General features: G+C 43.7%; 2 protein-coding genes across 9 annotated transcripts in view; both read right to left on the reverse strand.

The window, feature by feature from the left end:
• Positions 1–13,953, reverse strand: part of xdh (xanthine dehydrogenase) — a 179,186-nt gene that overhangs the window by 149,530 nt on the left and 15,703 nt on the right. Inside the window, exon 3 of one of the 8 annotated variants that reach the window (XM_069887776.1) lies at positions 5,943–8,078. The exons of 6 other annotated variants lie outside the window; for them this stretch is intronic. In XM_069887776.1, coding sequence (XP_069743877.1) covers positions 5,943–5,976 — 34 coding nt within the window. In that variant the 5' untranslated portion in view covers positions 5,977–8,078. Of the gene's footprint in view, positions 1–5,938; positions 8,079–13,953 lie in introns of those variants that run through there. One more of the 8 variants, XM_069887782.1, reaches the window with a different exon arrangement.
• Positions 11,113–12,880, reverse strand: LOC138735564 (deformed epidermal autoregulatory factor 1 homolog). Its single transcript, XM_069883581.1, has one exon. The coding sequence runs from the start codon at positions 11,762–11,764 to the stop codon at positions 11,231–11,233; it is 534 nt and encodes a 177-aa protein (XP_069739682.1). The 5' UTR covers positions 11,765–12,880; the 3' UTR covers positions 11,113–11,230.

Here is a 13,953-nt window from a genome sequence, read left to right on the forward strand (position 1 = left end):
TTTTTACCCCCAGTCGTTCAGCAGTTTCACTTGCTGCGGGAAGAAGCTGTTCCTCAGCCTGGTGGTGCTAGCTCTGATACCCTTGTAACTCTTTCCCGATGGGAGCACCTGAAAGATGCTGCGTGATGGGCGGTAGAGGTCCTCAACGATTTTATGAGCCCTCTTCGAACAATGATCTCGGTAGATCATGTCAATGTTGGTGGGGGGGGAGACTCTTGTGATCCTCTCTGACACTCTTATAATCCTGCAGATTGACCTACAATCCAATGCCTTACAGCAGGCGATTTCAACCTTTTTTCTTTCCACTCACATCCCACTTTAATAATCCCTCTGCCATAGGTGCTCTGTGATTAGTAAGGGATTGTTTAAGGTGGGATGTCAGTGGGAAGGGAAGGTGGAGACTCACTGCTCCAGACCCAATTGTTACTGAACTATTTTGATGGAGGGAAATTGTCATTTGCCCATTTCCTTTGGGAGTTCTGAAACCATGCACATGACGAGTCAATGAGGCACGATTAACACAGTGGTTTTCAAACTTCTTTCTTTCTACCCACATCCCACCTTAAGCAATCCCTTACTAATCACAGAGTACCGATGGCAGAGGGAATACTTCAGCTGGTATGTGGGTGGAAAGAAAACGGTTGAGAACCACTGATCTACTGCAAATGCACCACACTGTGATTCGACCAGGAGGAAGTACGCGATAGAACTCCTATAAAAAGCTGACAGGCCTTGCCCACCTCGGTCTTTTTAAGAAGTGCAGTCGCTGTTGTGCCTTCCTGACAAGAAGGCGTGCACAAGAGAGCGAATATACGGACGAGGTCCGCAGGATACTTACGCGATGGAGAAAAAATGTAAACAAACTTGGTGAGCAATGCAGGAAAATATTCAATAATAAATAACATGGAAAGTAAGCATCCTTTTCTTTTCTTTTTCAATCTTTTTATTATTATTATAATTTATAAACACATACAGTTCAAAGAGATATAAAAAATACATAGTAAGTAATGAATTAATACAGAGATATTAAACAATAATATTACATAATAAAAATATATCATAAAAAAAATTTTAGATCAGTTTAGGGTGTGAACTATCTCTAAAAAAAAAGATATAATTAATAACAATATATGAAAAAAGTGAAAAAAAACCCCAAAAAAGAAGAAAAAACAAATCTGAATTAAAAAAATTTAAAAAAAAACCTACAGATATAGCTAAACCACGCCGATCACTCCGATCTCATCTTACAGCCCAATTATCATACATAATCATAGAAAGAAAACAGAGCCAGATCAACTCACCACAAATGAAAATATTGAATAAATGGTCGCCAGGTTAACTCAAACTTAGAAGGGGATTCGTAGACAGAGTTTCTAATGTTTTGGTCCTGTCCCTCTTTACAGAATTATTGGAAGGGAATTTTTTCCATTATATCTACTGTTTTGAATATTGATTTACAACCACATCCCATTACTGCAATTTTTGAATTACCTATGATAGATTTGACTTATTTATCTCTTCCTGCGGATTGTATGATTGCTTTTCTTACACTAATGGCTAGAAGATCTATACTATTGAATTGGAAAGAGGTTAATCCTCCCACTGTTTTCCAATGGTTTACCCAAACTATACTATGTTTAAATTTAGAGAAAGTAAGCATCCTAGGATGAGTCTCTGATTGAATTTGTTGCTTAGAGGTCTGATAGCGGAAGGGTTTTAACTGTTTCTGAACCTGCTCGTCCAAGCTTTGTGGGACCTATGCCTCTTTCCTGATTGCAGCTACATGGGTGGATTCTCTCCGACGGCAGCGTCCCATGCAGATCTTCTTGCTGGCAGGGAGAGTTTTTCCTCTAATGTACTGGGCTGGGGTGCACTACCCTTTGCAGGGATTTCCACTAACAGGTATTGGTAACCCCCACACCAGAACATGATGCGGCCGGTCAGCACACTCTCCACAGAAGAGGGGAGACTTCATGGGGGTCTACAAAATTATGAGAGGCATCGTTAGGTGGACAGCCAGCTCCTGCTTCCCAGGGCTGGATCAGCAAACACCAGAGGACATCGGTAGAAAGTGAAGGGAGGGATGTGGGTGCCTGGAATGCCTTGTCAGGGATGGTGGTGGAGGCTGAAACATTAGGGGCATTGAAGAGACTCTTAGACAGACACGTGGATGAAAGAAAAATAGAGGGTTACGGGGTAGGGAGGGTTTAGAACTTTTTTTTCAGATGGAATGTATTGGTCAGCACTACATTGAGGGCCAAAGGGCCTGTGCTGTGCTGTATGGTTCCATATTCAATGACACGTAGAATTCCCACCAAATCCTCCTGACGCTCAGTCCCTTCATAGAAACTTCGAAGCATAGAAAATAGGTGCAGGAGTCGGCCATTTAGCCCTTCAAGCCTACATTCAATGTTACCATGGCTGATCAGTACCCGTTTCCTGCCTTCTCCCCATACCCCCTGATCCCCTTAGCCGCAAGGGCCAAGTCTAACCTACTCTTAAATATTAACAAGGAACCGGCCTCGACTACTTCCTGTGGCAAAGAATTCCACAGACCCACTTGTCCAAACCATTGCACCCTCCTCACATCCTCAACACTGCAAATTTTAAGATATTGCTATCTATTCCCACATCTAAGTCATTGATATATATTGTAAACAACTGTGGCCCCAGCACGGTGCCCTGGGGTGCCCCACTAGTCACTAGCTGCCATTCTGAAAAGAACCCATTTATGCCTACTCTTTGCTTCCTGTCCATCAACCAATTCTCTACCCACCTGAATACCATTCCTCCTATACCATGCTTTTTAAGTTTGTATGCTAGTCTTCTGTGCAGAACTTTATCAAATGCCTTACTAAAGTCCAGATATACCACATCCACTGGTTCACCCCTATCCACTCTACTGGTTACATCCTCAAAAAACTCTATAAGATTTTCCCTTCACGAAGCCATGCTGACTCCACCCGATGATACTACTAATCTCCAAATGAAATGCAATTGCACCTTTCATAACTGATTCTAACATCTTCCCTACAACCGATGTCTGGCCTGTAGTTTCCCAGTTTCTCTCTCCCTCCCTTCTTAAAGAATGGGGTTACGTTGGCCACCCTCCAACCCTCAGGAACGAATCCAGTACCTAAGGAGGTTTGGAAAATGATCACAAATGCATCCATTATTTCCTGGGCTACTTCCTTCAGCATTCTTAGATGTAGACCATCCAGCCCTAGGGATTTATCTGCCTTTAATCCCTGCAATTTAATAAATGCAACCTCTCGACTTGCAATTATTTTCTTCGTACCCTCCCTCACATTAGGTCCCCAATCCTCAGCAATTTCCTGAAGATTAGTTATGTCCTCCTTGGTGAAGACAGAACTAAAGTCATCATTCAGACAGTCTGCCATACCTTTGTTCCCCATGATTAACTCACCCGTTTCTGTCCGCAACGGACCCACATTTGTCTTAACCAACCTTTTTCTCTTAACGTAGCTATAAAAACTTTTAGTTATTTTTTATGTTCCCTTCCAGCTTCCTCTCATAATCTCTTTTACCTTTCCTAATTAATTCTTTTGTCCTCTTCTGCAGATCTCTGAATTTCTCCCAATCATCAGGAATTTTTTTGTTTTGGCTAATTTATGTCCTACTTATTTGCATTTGACACTCTCTGGTTTTTCTTGTTAGCCATGGATGCGCTACCCTCCTTGATTTTTTTTTACAGACTGGGATGTCGATCTGTTGTACTTGCTCCAAGTTATCCTTAAACGATTGCCATTGCATCTCTACCGTTATTCCTTTAAGTACCATTTGCCAATCTATTTTAGCCAATTCACATCTCATACCATCAAAGTTACCCCTCTTCAAGTTCAGAACCTTTGTATCTGAATCAACTCTGTCACATTTCATTCTAATGAAGAATTCCACCCTATTGTGGTCACTCTTGCCCAAGGGGTTCCTCACAACAAGATTGTTAATGAACCCTTCTCCATTACTCAGTACCCAGTCTAGAATGGCTTGTTCCCTCGTCATTTTGTCAACATTTTGATTTAGAAAACAATCCCACATACATTCAAGGAAATCTTCTTCCTCCTTACCAATTTGGTTCACCCAATCTACATGTAGATTAAAGTCACCTATTATAACTGCTATCCCTTTGTTGCACGCCTACCAATTTCCTTCCTAATGCCATCCCTAACCTCACTGCTACTGTTAGGTGGCCTGTAAACCACAGTTTGGCGGGCTGCAACCTCCTTTGAATAAGTCCGCAGAGCCCACCTCACTGACAAAAGACAAAGGAGGAAAAACCCAACACCCAACCAATTTTCCCTTGCAACCGCTGCAACCGAGCCTGCCTGTCCCGCATCAGACTTGTCAGTCACCAACGAGCCTGCAGAAGACGTGGACATACCCCTCCATAAATTTTCGTCCGCGAAGCCAAGCCAAAGAAGAAAGAAACCACACCCACTAGGGTCTTCTGCCCCTTTGTGTTTCGCAGCTCTACCCACATTGATTCCACATCCTCCAAGCTAATGTCCTTCCTTTCCATCACATTCACCTCTTCCCTAACCAACAGTACTTCTCCACCTCCTTTTCCATTCTATCTATCCCTCCGAAATGTCGAGTAACCCTGAATGTTGAACTCCTAATCACGGTCCCCTTGAAGCCATATCTCTCTGATCCCAACTATAGCTAACTGCACATTCAATTCATCCACTTTATTACAAATGCTCTTTGCATTGAGACACAAGGTCTTCAGACTTACTTTAGCCCCACTCTTATCCTTTTACCATCATGTAAATAAGTATCTCTTTTTGATTTTCGTCCCGGTCTTACCTGCCTGTCACTATTGCTTTTCATCTTGCTATCTTTTGCTTTTATCCTCTTTTTATACCCCTCTGACTCACTCGACTGGTACCCACCCCCCCCCTACCCGCACCACATTAGTTTAAACCTTCCCCAACAGCGCTAGCAAACAAACCCCCAAGAACATTGGTCCCGGCCCTGCCCAGATGTAGACCATCCTGTTGTACCAGTCCCATCTGCCCCAGAACCGGTTCCAATGTTCCAAGAATCTGAAACCTTCCCTCCTACACCACCGTTCCAACCACAAATTCATTCTAACTATACTGTTATTCCTACTCTGACCAGCTCGTGGGCACCAATCCAGAGATTATTACCTTTTAAGGTCCTACTCCTTAATTTATTTCCTAACTCCCTAAATACATCTCGCAGGATCTCATCACTTTTTTTTCCAATATCGTTGGTACTGTCAGGGACCACGACAGTTGGCTGTTCACCCTCCCTTCCAGAATGTCCTTTAGCCACTCCGAGACATCCCTGACCCTTGCACTCCCGGGAGGTAATGTACCAACCAGCTGTCTCTTTTGCGGCCACAGAAACTCCTGTCTACTCCCCTGACAATTGAATTCCCTATGACTATTGCCCTACCACTCTTTTTCCTGCCCTCTCTCACAGCAGAGCCACTCACGGTGCCATGATCCTTGCTACTGCTGCCTTCTCCTGGTGGCCCATCGCCCCCAACAATATCCAAAGCAGCATATCTGTTCTGGAGGGAGATAACCCCAGGAGACTCCTGCACTACCTTCCTGGTACTTCTCTTACTGTTGATCACCCAGTCCCTAAGCTTCTCTACCCTCTGAAACTGCAGTGTGACCAATTCACTAAAGGAACTGTCCACCAGCGTCTCAGCATCCTGGATGTTCCAAAATGAGTCGATACACGGCTCCAGTGCACACACACGATCAATCAGGAGCTGCAGCTTTGGACACACTTCGTGCATATGTAGTCCTCAGGGACATTGACAGTATCCCTGAGATCCCACATAGCACAGGAGGAGCATGACACAGGTCTAAGCTGACTTGTCATACCTGAATCAAACCCTTTGTGTCTAAATAAAATAAATGAAAATAATGGAAAAACTCACTCACTCACTGGGCTGCTCCTCGCTGGCTGTTTCCACATCTGTTTCTACTTTTATGTGCTGCTAGTTTTTGAAAAACACTACTCTGGGGGTGTGGTGTGATGGTGTAAGAAGAGGATGTGAAAAAACACCTCCCCAGCAGAATTAATTAAAACCCGAATTACAACTTACTGAACATTTTTTAAATATTCTTAAAGTATTGATGAACATCCCTGCCTTACAGCTATGAGGAAATTAAAGCTCAGATGGAAAAGAAATTGTCAGTTAAACAGAATGGAAATGTTGAAGAAACACGGCCAACTCTGCAGATTGAGCCTCCCGGCTCGTGTGCAGCTCCTCCCCAGCCTCAGCGCATGTCGCTAAGTAAGGCGCACTTGACTCCGATGCCAACCTCGCATTCAGTGATGCAAGATGGCGCCGGTGACCAGCAGCGGCTTTCTCCTGATGAAGTGGACCCTTCGGGCATGCGCGTATCTTCATGCATGCACTTATCGAGTAAACGGGCCCAAGCTGTGGGGGGGACTCAACCTCCACCAGCCTAGTGATCCTGGGCTGAGTTGGGGGGGTGTTCCGTACATGCATGGGGGTGGCCCAAACCATTTTGCTGATGGAGGAGGAAGAAGAAGACGTCACTAAACTGGCTGAAGAGGAACGGTTGTTGGAGGAGGCTGCAACTTTAACAGAGGGTAGGCCTCTGACTAAATCAAATCCAGCATCACTTAACCCAATTTAAATGATACCGTTAAACAGATTGGAAGTTTGGCTATGCAAATTAATTAGGGATTTACTTAAATGAGAGGTGCGACGTCTGAGATACAGGAGAAATTTCTACTGTTAAAATGGATTTGAATAAATGCCTTCGAGCTGTTGATAAGGTTCAAGATAATTTGAAAAAAACTCGAAGAATCCTTTCTTGACTGTAATGATGAAATGGACCAATGTAAAGAAAGAGTCAATCAGATAAAAGATTTGTTCACTGGTTGGGAGATACAGAAGACAGACTTGTTGAAAAAGTTTAATGCTGTGGAAAATCAAAACTGGAGGAATAATGTTAAGATTGTGGGATTACCAGAAGATATTGAGGGTCCGAATCCGCTTCAATTTTTCCGAAAATGGATTCCTAAGATCTTAGGAGCGACGGAATTCCCGGATGAGTTGGAATTAGATAGAGTGCACCGGGCAATTGGACGAAAACCATATCCCGATCAAGCTCCTCAGTCTATTTTGATCCAGTACTTACGTTATCAAGACCGAGAGACAATTTTGAGACTTGCGGTTCAGAATTCTAGACGTAACCTGAGTCCTTTGATTTTTCAAAATAACAGAATATTTTTTTAATGATGATTTTAAGTCAAGATATTATTAAACATTGTAAGGAGTTTAATTCAGCTAAAAATGTTTTGTGGCAGAAAGGGCATAAGTTTGCGTTCTGTTACTCTACGGCGTTGAAGGTTTTTTATGGAAGTTTTCAGTCTCAATTTTTTGATAAAGACTATGTGGCTCTTGTCTTTGCTAATTCTTTACCAGGGTCATGCCTGAATCAAACCCCTTGTGTCCAAATAAAATAAATGAAAATAATGGAAAAACTCACTCACTCACTGGGCTGCTCCTCGCTGGCTGTTTCCACATCTGTTTCTACTTTTATGTGCTGCTAGTTTTTGAAAAACACTACTCTGGGGGTGTGGTGTGATGGTGTAAGAAGAGGATGTGAAAAAACACCTCCCCAGCAGAATTAATTAAAACCCGAATTACAACTTACTGAACATTTTTTAAATATTCTTAAAGTATTGATGAACATCCCTGCCTTACAGCTATGAGGAAATTAAAGCTCAGATGGAAAAGAAATTGTCAGTTAACCAGAATGGAAATGTTGAAGAAACTCGGCCAACTCTGCAGATTGAGCCTCCCGGCTCGAGTGCAGCTCCTCCCCAGCCTCAGCGCATGTCGCTAAGTAAGGCGCACTTGACTCCGATGCCAACCTCGCATTCAGTGATGCAAGATGGCGCCGGTGACCAGCAGCGGCTTTCTCCTGATGAAGTGGACCCTTCGGGCATGCGCCGATCTTCATGCATGCACTTATCGAGTGAACAGGCCCAGGCTGTGGGGAGGACTCAACAACAAGTGGTGATTCCTTGAGGAGGGTCTGAGAAAAGAGAGATGGAGACACAGGAACTGATATCGATAATGATGAGCAAGTTAATTGTGCATTGGAGACAGCTTATCATACTTGATGTAACTCTATTTTTCTTTTACTGTTTGTTCTGTTTGGGGGGGGCGATGGCTCAGCTGCCAACTCTTCTGAACTGTTCTGTGGCTCTTCAGCCACTTGTGGCATTGGTCACTCCCATGTAATCAAGGGGGGGAACTACACTTATATTGCTGTAGTTATTTTTTGGGGGGAGGGTTTTTTTTGTGTGGGTTTTATTTTTTTTTATTTTAAAGAGGTTTTTTTTCATTTTCAGCCATGAGGGTTGCCACTCCGGGGGAAACTAAGCGATTATGGCTAATTTGATTTTTGTAACTTTTAATGTTAATGTGTTTAATAATCCTATTAAAAGAAAGTGGGTGTTAGCCTATATCAAAAAGATGAAGATTGATATTGTATTTTTGCAAGAAACACATCTGACTGAAAAAGAGCATCAGAAGATGAAAAGAGATTGGGTTGGGCATGTTATAGCATCATCTAAAGCAAGAGGTTTTGCTATTTTAATACACAAAGAGTTATCTTTTACACTGGACTCAGTTTTTTGCAGTGGTGGGTAGAGTATTGGCAATAAACTGTAAGATTTTCTCAGAGACCTGGACACTGATGAATCTTTATGCACCTAACATAGATGATGATACATTTATGGCGAAAGCTTTCTTGGATTTAAATCAGGCGTATAATGTTTTGGTGCCTGTTATTTTAACTGCTGTTTGAACCCTTTATTGGATAAATCTCCAAAAACTTTGGGAAAAATTAAAATGGCTCAACAGTTGTAAATGATAATGTAAGAGTTAAATTTGGTAGAGATTTGGAGGAGGTTAAACCCGACAGAGAAAGTCTTTTCTTTTTATTCGGCTAGACATGAATCTTATTCTAGAATTGATCTACTTTTAGTATCAGCACAATTACAAGGTAGATTTATTCCAGCAGAATATAAAAATAGGATATTGCCTGATCATTCTTTGTTATTAATTTCTTGTACTGGTTCTGTTAGAGCTGAAACTGCATATCGTTTGAGATTTAATACATTATTGTTGAAACGACGTGAATTTATTGACTACAAGCAGGAATATATACAAACTTTTTTGCAAATAATTGAAGGGTCAGTGCAATGCAAATTTATTTTATGGGATGCTTTAAAAACATATCTGAGGGGCCAAATTATCAGTTACTTGGCAAAAATTAAGAAACAGTATTTGGTCGAGAGTCAAGATTTGGAGAAGGAAATTGATAAATTGTAAAAGGAAGTATAACCGGTTAGTACAGAAAATAAAAAAAGCTCAATTAACTAAGCTAAAGTTACGGTATAATACTTTACAAACATACAAATTTGAGAAGCTGTTACAACGTTATAATGAGTTGGGCGAATGTGCCCACAAGGTTTTTTCATGGCAATTGAAGACAGAACAGGTTTCGAAGGCTATTAATGCTGTTAGAAGAGATTCGACTGTTACTTACAAACCTCAGGAGATTAATGATGAATTCTGTTTATTTTATGAAGATTTTTACACTTCTGAGGTCATGCAAGATAATGATCGAATTGATGCATTTTTGTCTGATTTGGATTTACCGTCGTTAAAAGACAAAGAAGCCAGAGAGTTAGATACTCTTTTTACTGAGATGGAAATTAAAGAGGCATTGCAATCTATGCCCGGAGGGAAATCTCCAGGTGAGGGCAGTTTTACTTCTGAATTCTATAAAGAAGTTCATGACTTATTGTTCCCTGTACTAATGGAAGTTTGAAACAGGCTACTGAAACTGGTTCTTTCCTGGAAACTTTTTCTAAGGCACTGATTACAGTCATTCCAAAAAAAGACATAGATCCGTTAAGAGTTAGGTCATATCGACCAATTTGTTTATTAAATAGTAGCTGAGGTTTTAGCTAATAGACTAGCCAAGTTTTTACCAAAGTTGATTCATGTAGAACAGGCTGGGTTTATTAAGAATTGATACTCATTGGATAATATTGTTAAGTTGATTTTTTTGATTAATGTTTTTCGGGTGCCACCCGACCGACCTATAATTAGTGGCTTTAGACGCAGAAAAGGCCTTTGACAGAGTAGATTGGGGATTTTTTATTTAAAATACTAGAGAAATTTAAATTGGGACCACTCTTTACTGGTTGGGTGAAGGCTTTATATAAGAATCCATCAGCCAGGGTGGTGACAAATGGACAAATATCCTTGTAGTTCACTATCAGTAACTGAAATGCTATAAGCAAGTCCAGACTTGTATCATACTATAGGCTTATTAACAGAAGAAGCCACCTCTACTGACCAGTGGGATAAGTTGCATCATCTGTTATGCCAGTAGGGTGGAGCCAACCTACAGTCATAACCAATAGCAAGCAGTCAGCATAATGCATAACATCACTACCCTAACCTCCAAGACTAGGCTAAAGGAACGATAGGCTTTAATAGACAGAACTGGCCCAGATCCAGGTATAGGAATGGAGGGAAGGGAGAGGTGGCTCGACTTTTATGGTCCAAGACCTCGGGGGAGGAGTCATAGGGTATGAGTCATCAGTGGGCGGGGCCAGCTCCATATATACAGTAGCCAACATTAACTATATACAATGGAGGAAACATCACCACATTCACCCCTCCTTTTAAAACAGAACCCCGCCCCCCCCTTAGTCTTTGAAGACCTCTTCAACCGCCACCAGTCCCAGGCGGGCTGAGCCTGGTGAGTGCCATCCTCTATGGTAATGGTGAAGGCCCCTGGAAGTGAAACAATAACTGCGGCATTTGGTGTTGGCGTTCGCTCAAAGGCCAGTGTCCCAGAGGGGTGATCTACCGCCTGGAGTCATTGCAGCAGGTCGTAGAGTAAAATTCTACAGAGATTCCTTATCCTCTGGAACAGTACATGGTTCATTGTCTGTATTGCGTCTTTTGTATGGAACAAAGAGCCTGACCGGTTCTAGCCGGCCGTACAGGTGCAGGACACTGCGTGCGGATTCTAGAATGCCATCTTGTATAAGACCCTGCAAGGAGAGGCCGGCTTAGCGAATGCTTCTTTTCCAGCCTTTTATACTTGCTTGACCTGACATTCCTTCAACTCGGTGGGAGTGTACCAGCTCTCTCCCTGTTTTATGCAACGCCCTTTGATTCCGGAACCCAACTTGTATTTGAACAAAATCCCGCTTGCATTTTGGCAAAGGACTGGAGGCTCATCCCCATACACAATGGATCCCAGTTGTACTCGGTTCCATCCATGTCAGGGCCTGGTGTCGGAGGAGTTGCTGGTACCCATGGGCCTTTAGATATAGGTACACTGGGCATAATCAATCCTCTTGTTCCCAACATGCTGTCACCTGTGTGAACCATAATCGGTGTGGCTTTGTCTGTGGGGAGACCTCCTTCATTCCGTAGTGTGGTTTTTCCTGACCGTACCTGCTCTGATTTGCGAGCATTTGCAACAGATGTCACACAAACATTATCAGTAACTCCAGTCATACCTCTTTCAGTTACAGCTGTCTCGTCTGCGAAGCCGCTCTCATCTGCACTCAACAGTTGTTCGGCCATGTCGATCTGCTCGCCCCGCCATCCATGGCCTCTCTTCATCCTGCCCGGGGGGGGGGGCCAAGATCCACTGCTGCTGCCACCAGGGGGCCTGATGACCATTGCTGCTACCACCGGTGGGGGGGGGTCGAGGTCCACTGCTGCTGCCAGGAGGCCTGACGTCCATTGATGCCGCCACCAGGGGGACTGAGATCCGCTGCCTCAGAGGTCCATTGTTGCCACCACTGGGGGGAGGTCGGGGTACGCTATCACCGCCGTGGGGTCCAATATCTATTTCCATCACCACCACCAGGGGGGCCGAGGTGTGTGAGTTGTGGGTTGTTTACCATGAGGGGCAAATGAAGACCTTCAAACGCCATTCTCATACTCCTAAACTGACTCTGGAAGTCGAAGCCCAGGAGGATCAGCGCTCAGAGCTGGGGTATGACCAGTAAGGAAAGGTTATCGTAACGTTTCTCCCTCACCATCAAAGCACCACACTGTACTCACTAATGTCCGTTTGATGGTCTTTTGCTGCCAACGAGATGGAGCCGCTCTTCGATCTGCATCATGGAGTGGGCGATCGGATGAGGGCTGGCCTGGTTCAATGTAATTGATCCCAGGATCAGATCATCATCTTCATCATCGACGGGGTGGCCCGATGCACAAGATGGCGGCCTCCATGTTGACCATGCGGTCATGGCTGCTAAGGTCGAGGAAGAAGGCGGAAGTGATGTCAGCAAAGCAGGTAAGATAGCGCTCCTCTCACCACACAGGCGGTCAGCATCGGAAATGTAGACAGGGTTCGCTTGTTGGTTGTACATCTCACGCTGCTTCGTGGGGAGGCTCTAGCCTTATATACCCACAGATAATGTTCCCTCTTTCCACAGCCAGAGCAGATAACACCCCCGATGGGGCAGAGTCATGGCAGTTGTTTCGTCTGCCCACAAAAGTATCACTTTGGATGTTCGATCGCCAGCGCTGCCGTGGTCGGGTCGGCCATCCCAAAGGTCATCTCCCAAGATGGTGGCATTTTTGCCGCACATGTGACGGGCCCACTTTTGCTCGCAACCGATTCTGCGTGGTGCTGGGCGGAGTCTAGAGTCCTTACCAACAGTATGGCTGCTTCATTGGTAACTGGTCTTCCTCGAGCAGGTGTTGCCTTATGTAGACGGACCTCAATTCCACCACACAGGCATCCTGGACCAGGTCTTCGATGCACTGGGCCATCGGTACAGGAACCGTGGAACTACCCCTACAGTCTCTCCCCAGCACAAGCAGGGCATGAATGAATTCTTCTGCCGATTCACCAAGGTTGCTTTTTTCTGGACTCCAGGAGGTAACGCAAGTACATGCCGTTGACTCCTGGTTTGTAGAGGGCCCGAAGCTCAGCCATCGCCTCGGCGTAAGTAGCGCCGCTCCTGATGACTTGGAAAGCCCTCTCGCCGACTCTTGCTTGCAGAACTTTGAGCTTTTTTTCATCAGAGTCGACCAAAATGCCGAAGCAGCTGATCCACTGCTCGTACTGTTCAGACGCTCCTGGAGATTGGGGGTCCACTTCTAACCGATTGGGGCACAGCAGTTTCTCCATGACAGGAGGAATAAACTTGTCTATATTAAACTGTAGGGCACTAACAGTAACTACCAAGACTAGGCTAAAGGAACGATAGGCTTTAATAGACAGAACTGGCCCGGATCCAGGTATAGGAAGGGAGAGGTGGCTCGACCTTTATGGCCCAAGACCACGGGGGAGGAGTCATAGGGTATGAGTAATCAGTGGGCGGGGCCAGCTCCATATATACAGTAGCCAACATAACGACAGACAATGGAGGAAACCTATCACCATAATCCTCTTCATTTACATTGACTAGATCTAACAGGCAAAGATGTCCTTTGTCACCTGCCTTATTGGTCATAGAACCATTGGCTCAAATGATCAGACAAGATGGTAATATTAAGGGTATTAAAATCAATTCAGAGGAATATAAAGTCAATTTATTTGCAGCTGATATCTTAATATATTTAACACACCCTGAGCAATCCTTGGGACATCTCCAAACGCGATTAGAGCAGTTGGGTAAAATGTCAGAAAGTTAATAGGGAGAAAAGTGAGAAAGTAAATGAAGACTATTCAGCTTGTAAACAGAAAGCTTGACTTCGGTGGTCTGACAAGATTAAATAATTGGGAATAGTTGTAGATGTTGATTATCAACACTTATATAGGTTAAATGATTTGCCTTAATTGAGTAAAATTAAATATGATTTAAATGGATGGAAAGATTTGCCCCAATGACTGTGATAGGACGTGTACA

Source organism: Narcine bancroftii, chromosome 6, assembly GCF_036971445.1.
Source record: "Narcine bancroftii isolate sNarBan1 chromosome 6, sNarBan1.hap1, whole genome shotgun sequence".
In the NCBI taxonomy this organism is placed as follows: Eukaryota; Metazoa; Chordata; class Chondrichthyes; order Torpediniformes; family Narcinidae; genus Narcine; species Narcine bancroftii.

Bases quoted from the DNA above. Each gene is read 5' to 3' on its own strand.
- LOC138735564 (XM_069883581.1), bottom strand. From the start codon at position 11,764: ATGGTCATCAGGCCCCCTGGTGGCAGCAGCAGTGGATCTTGGCCCCCC.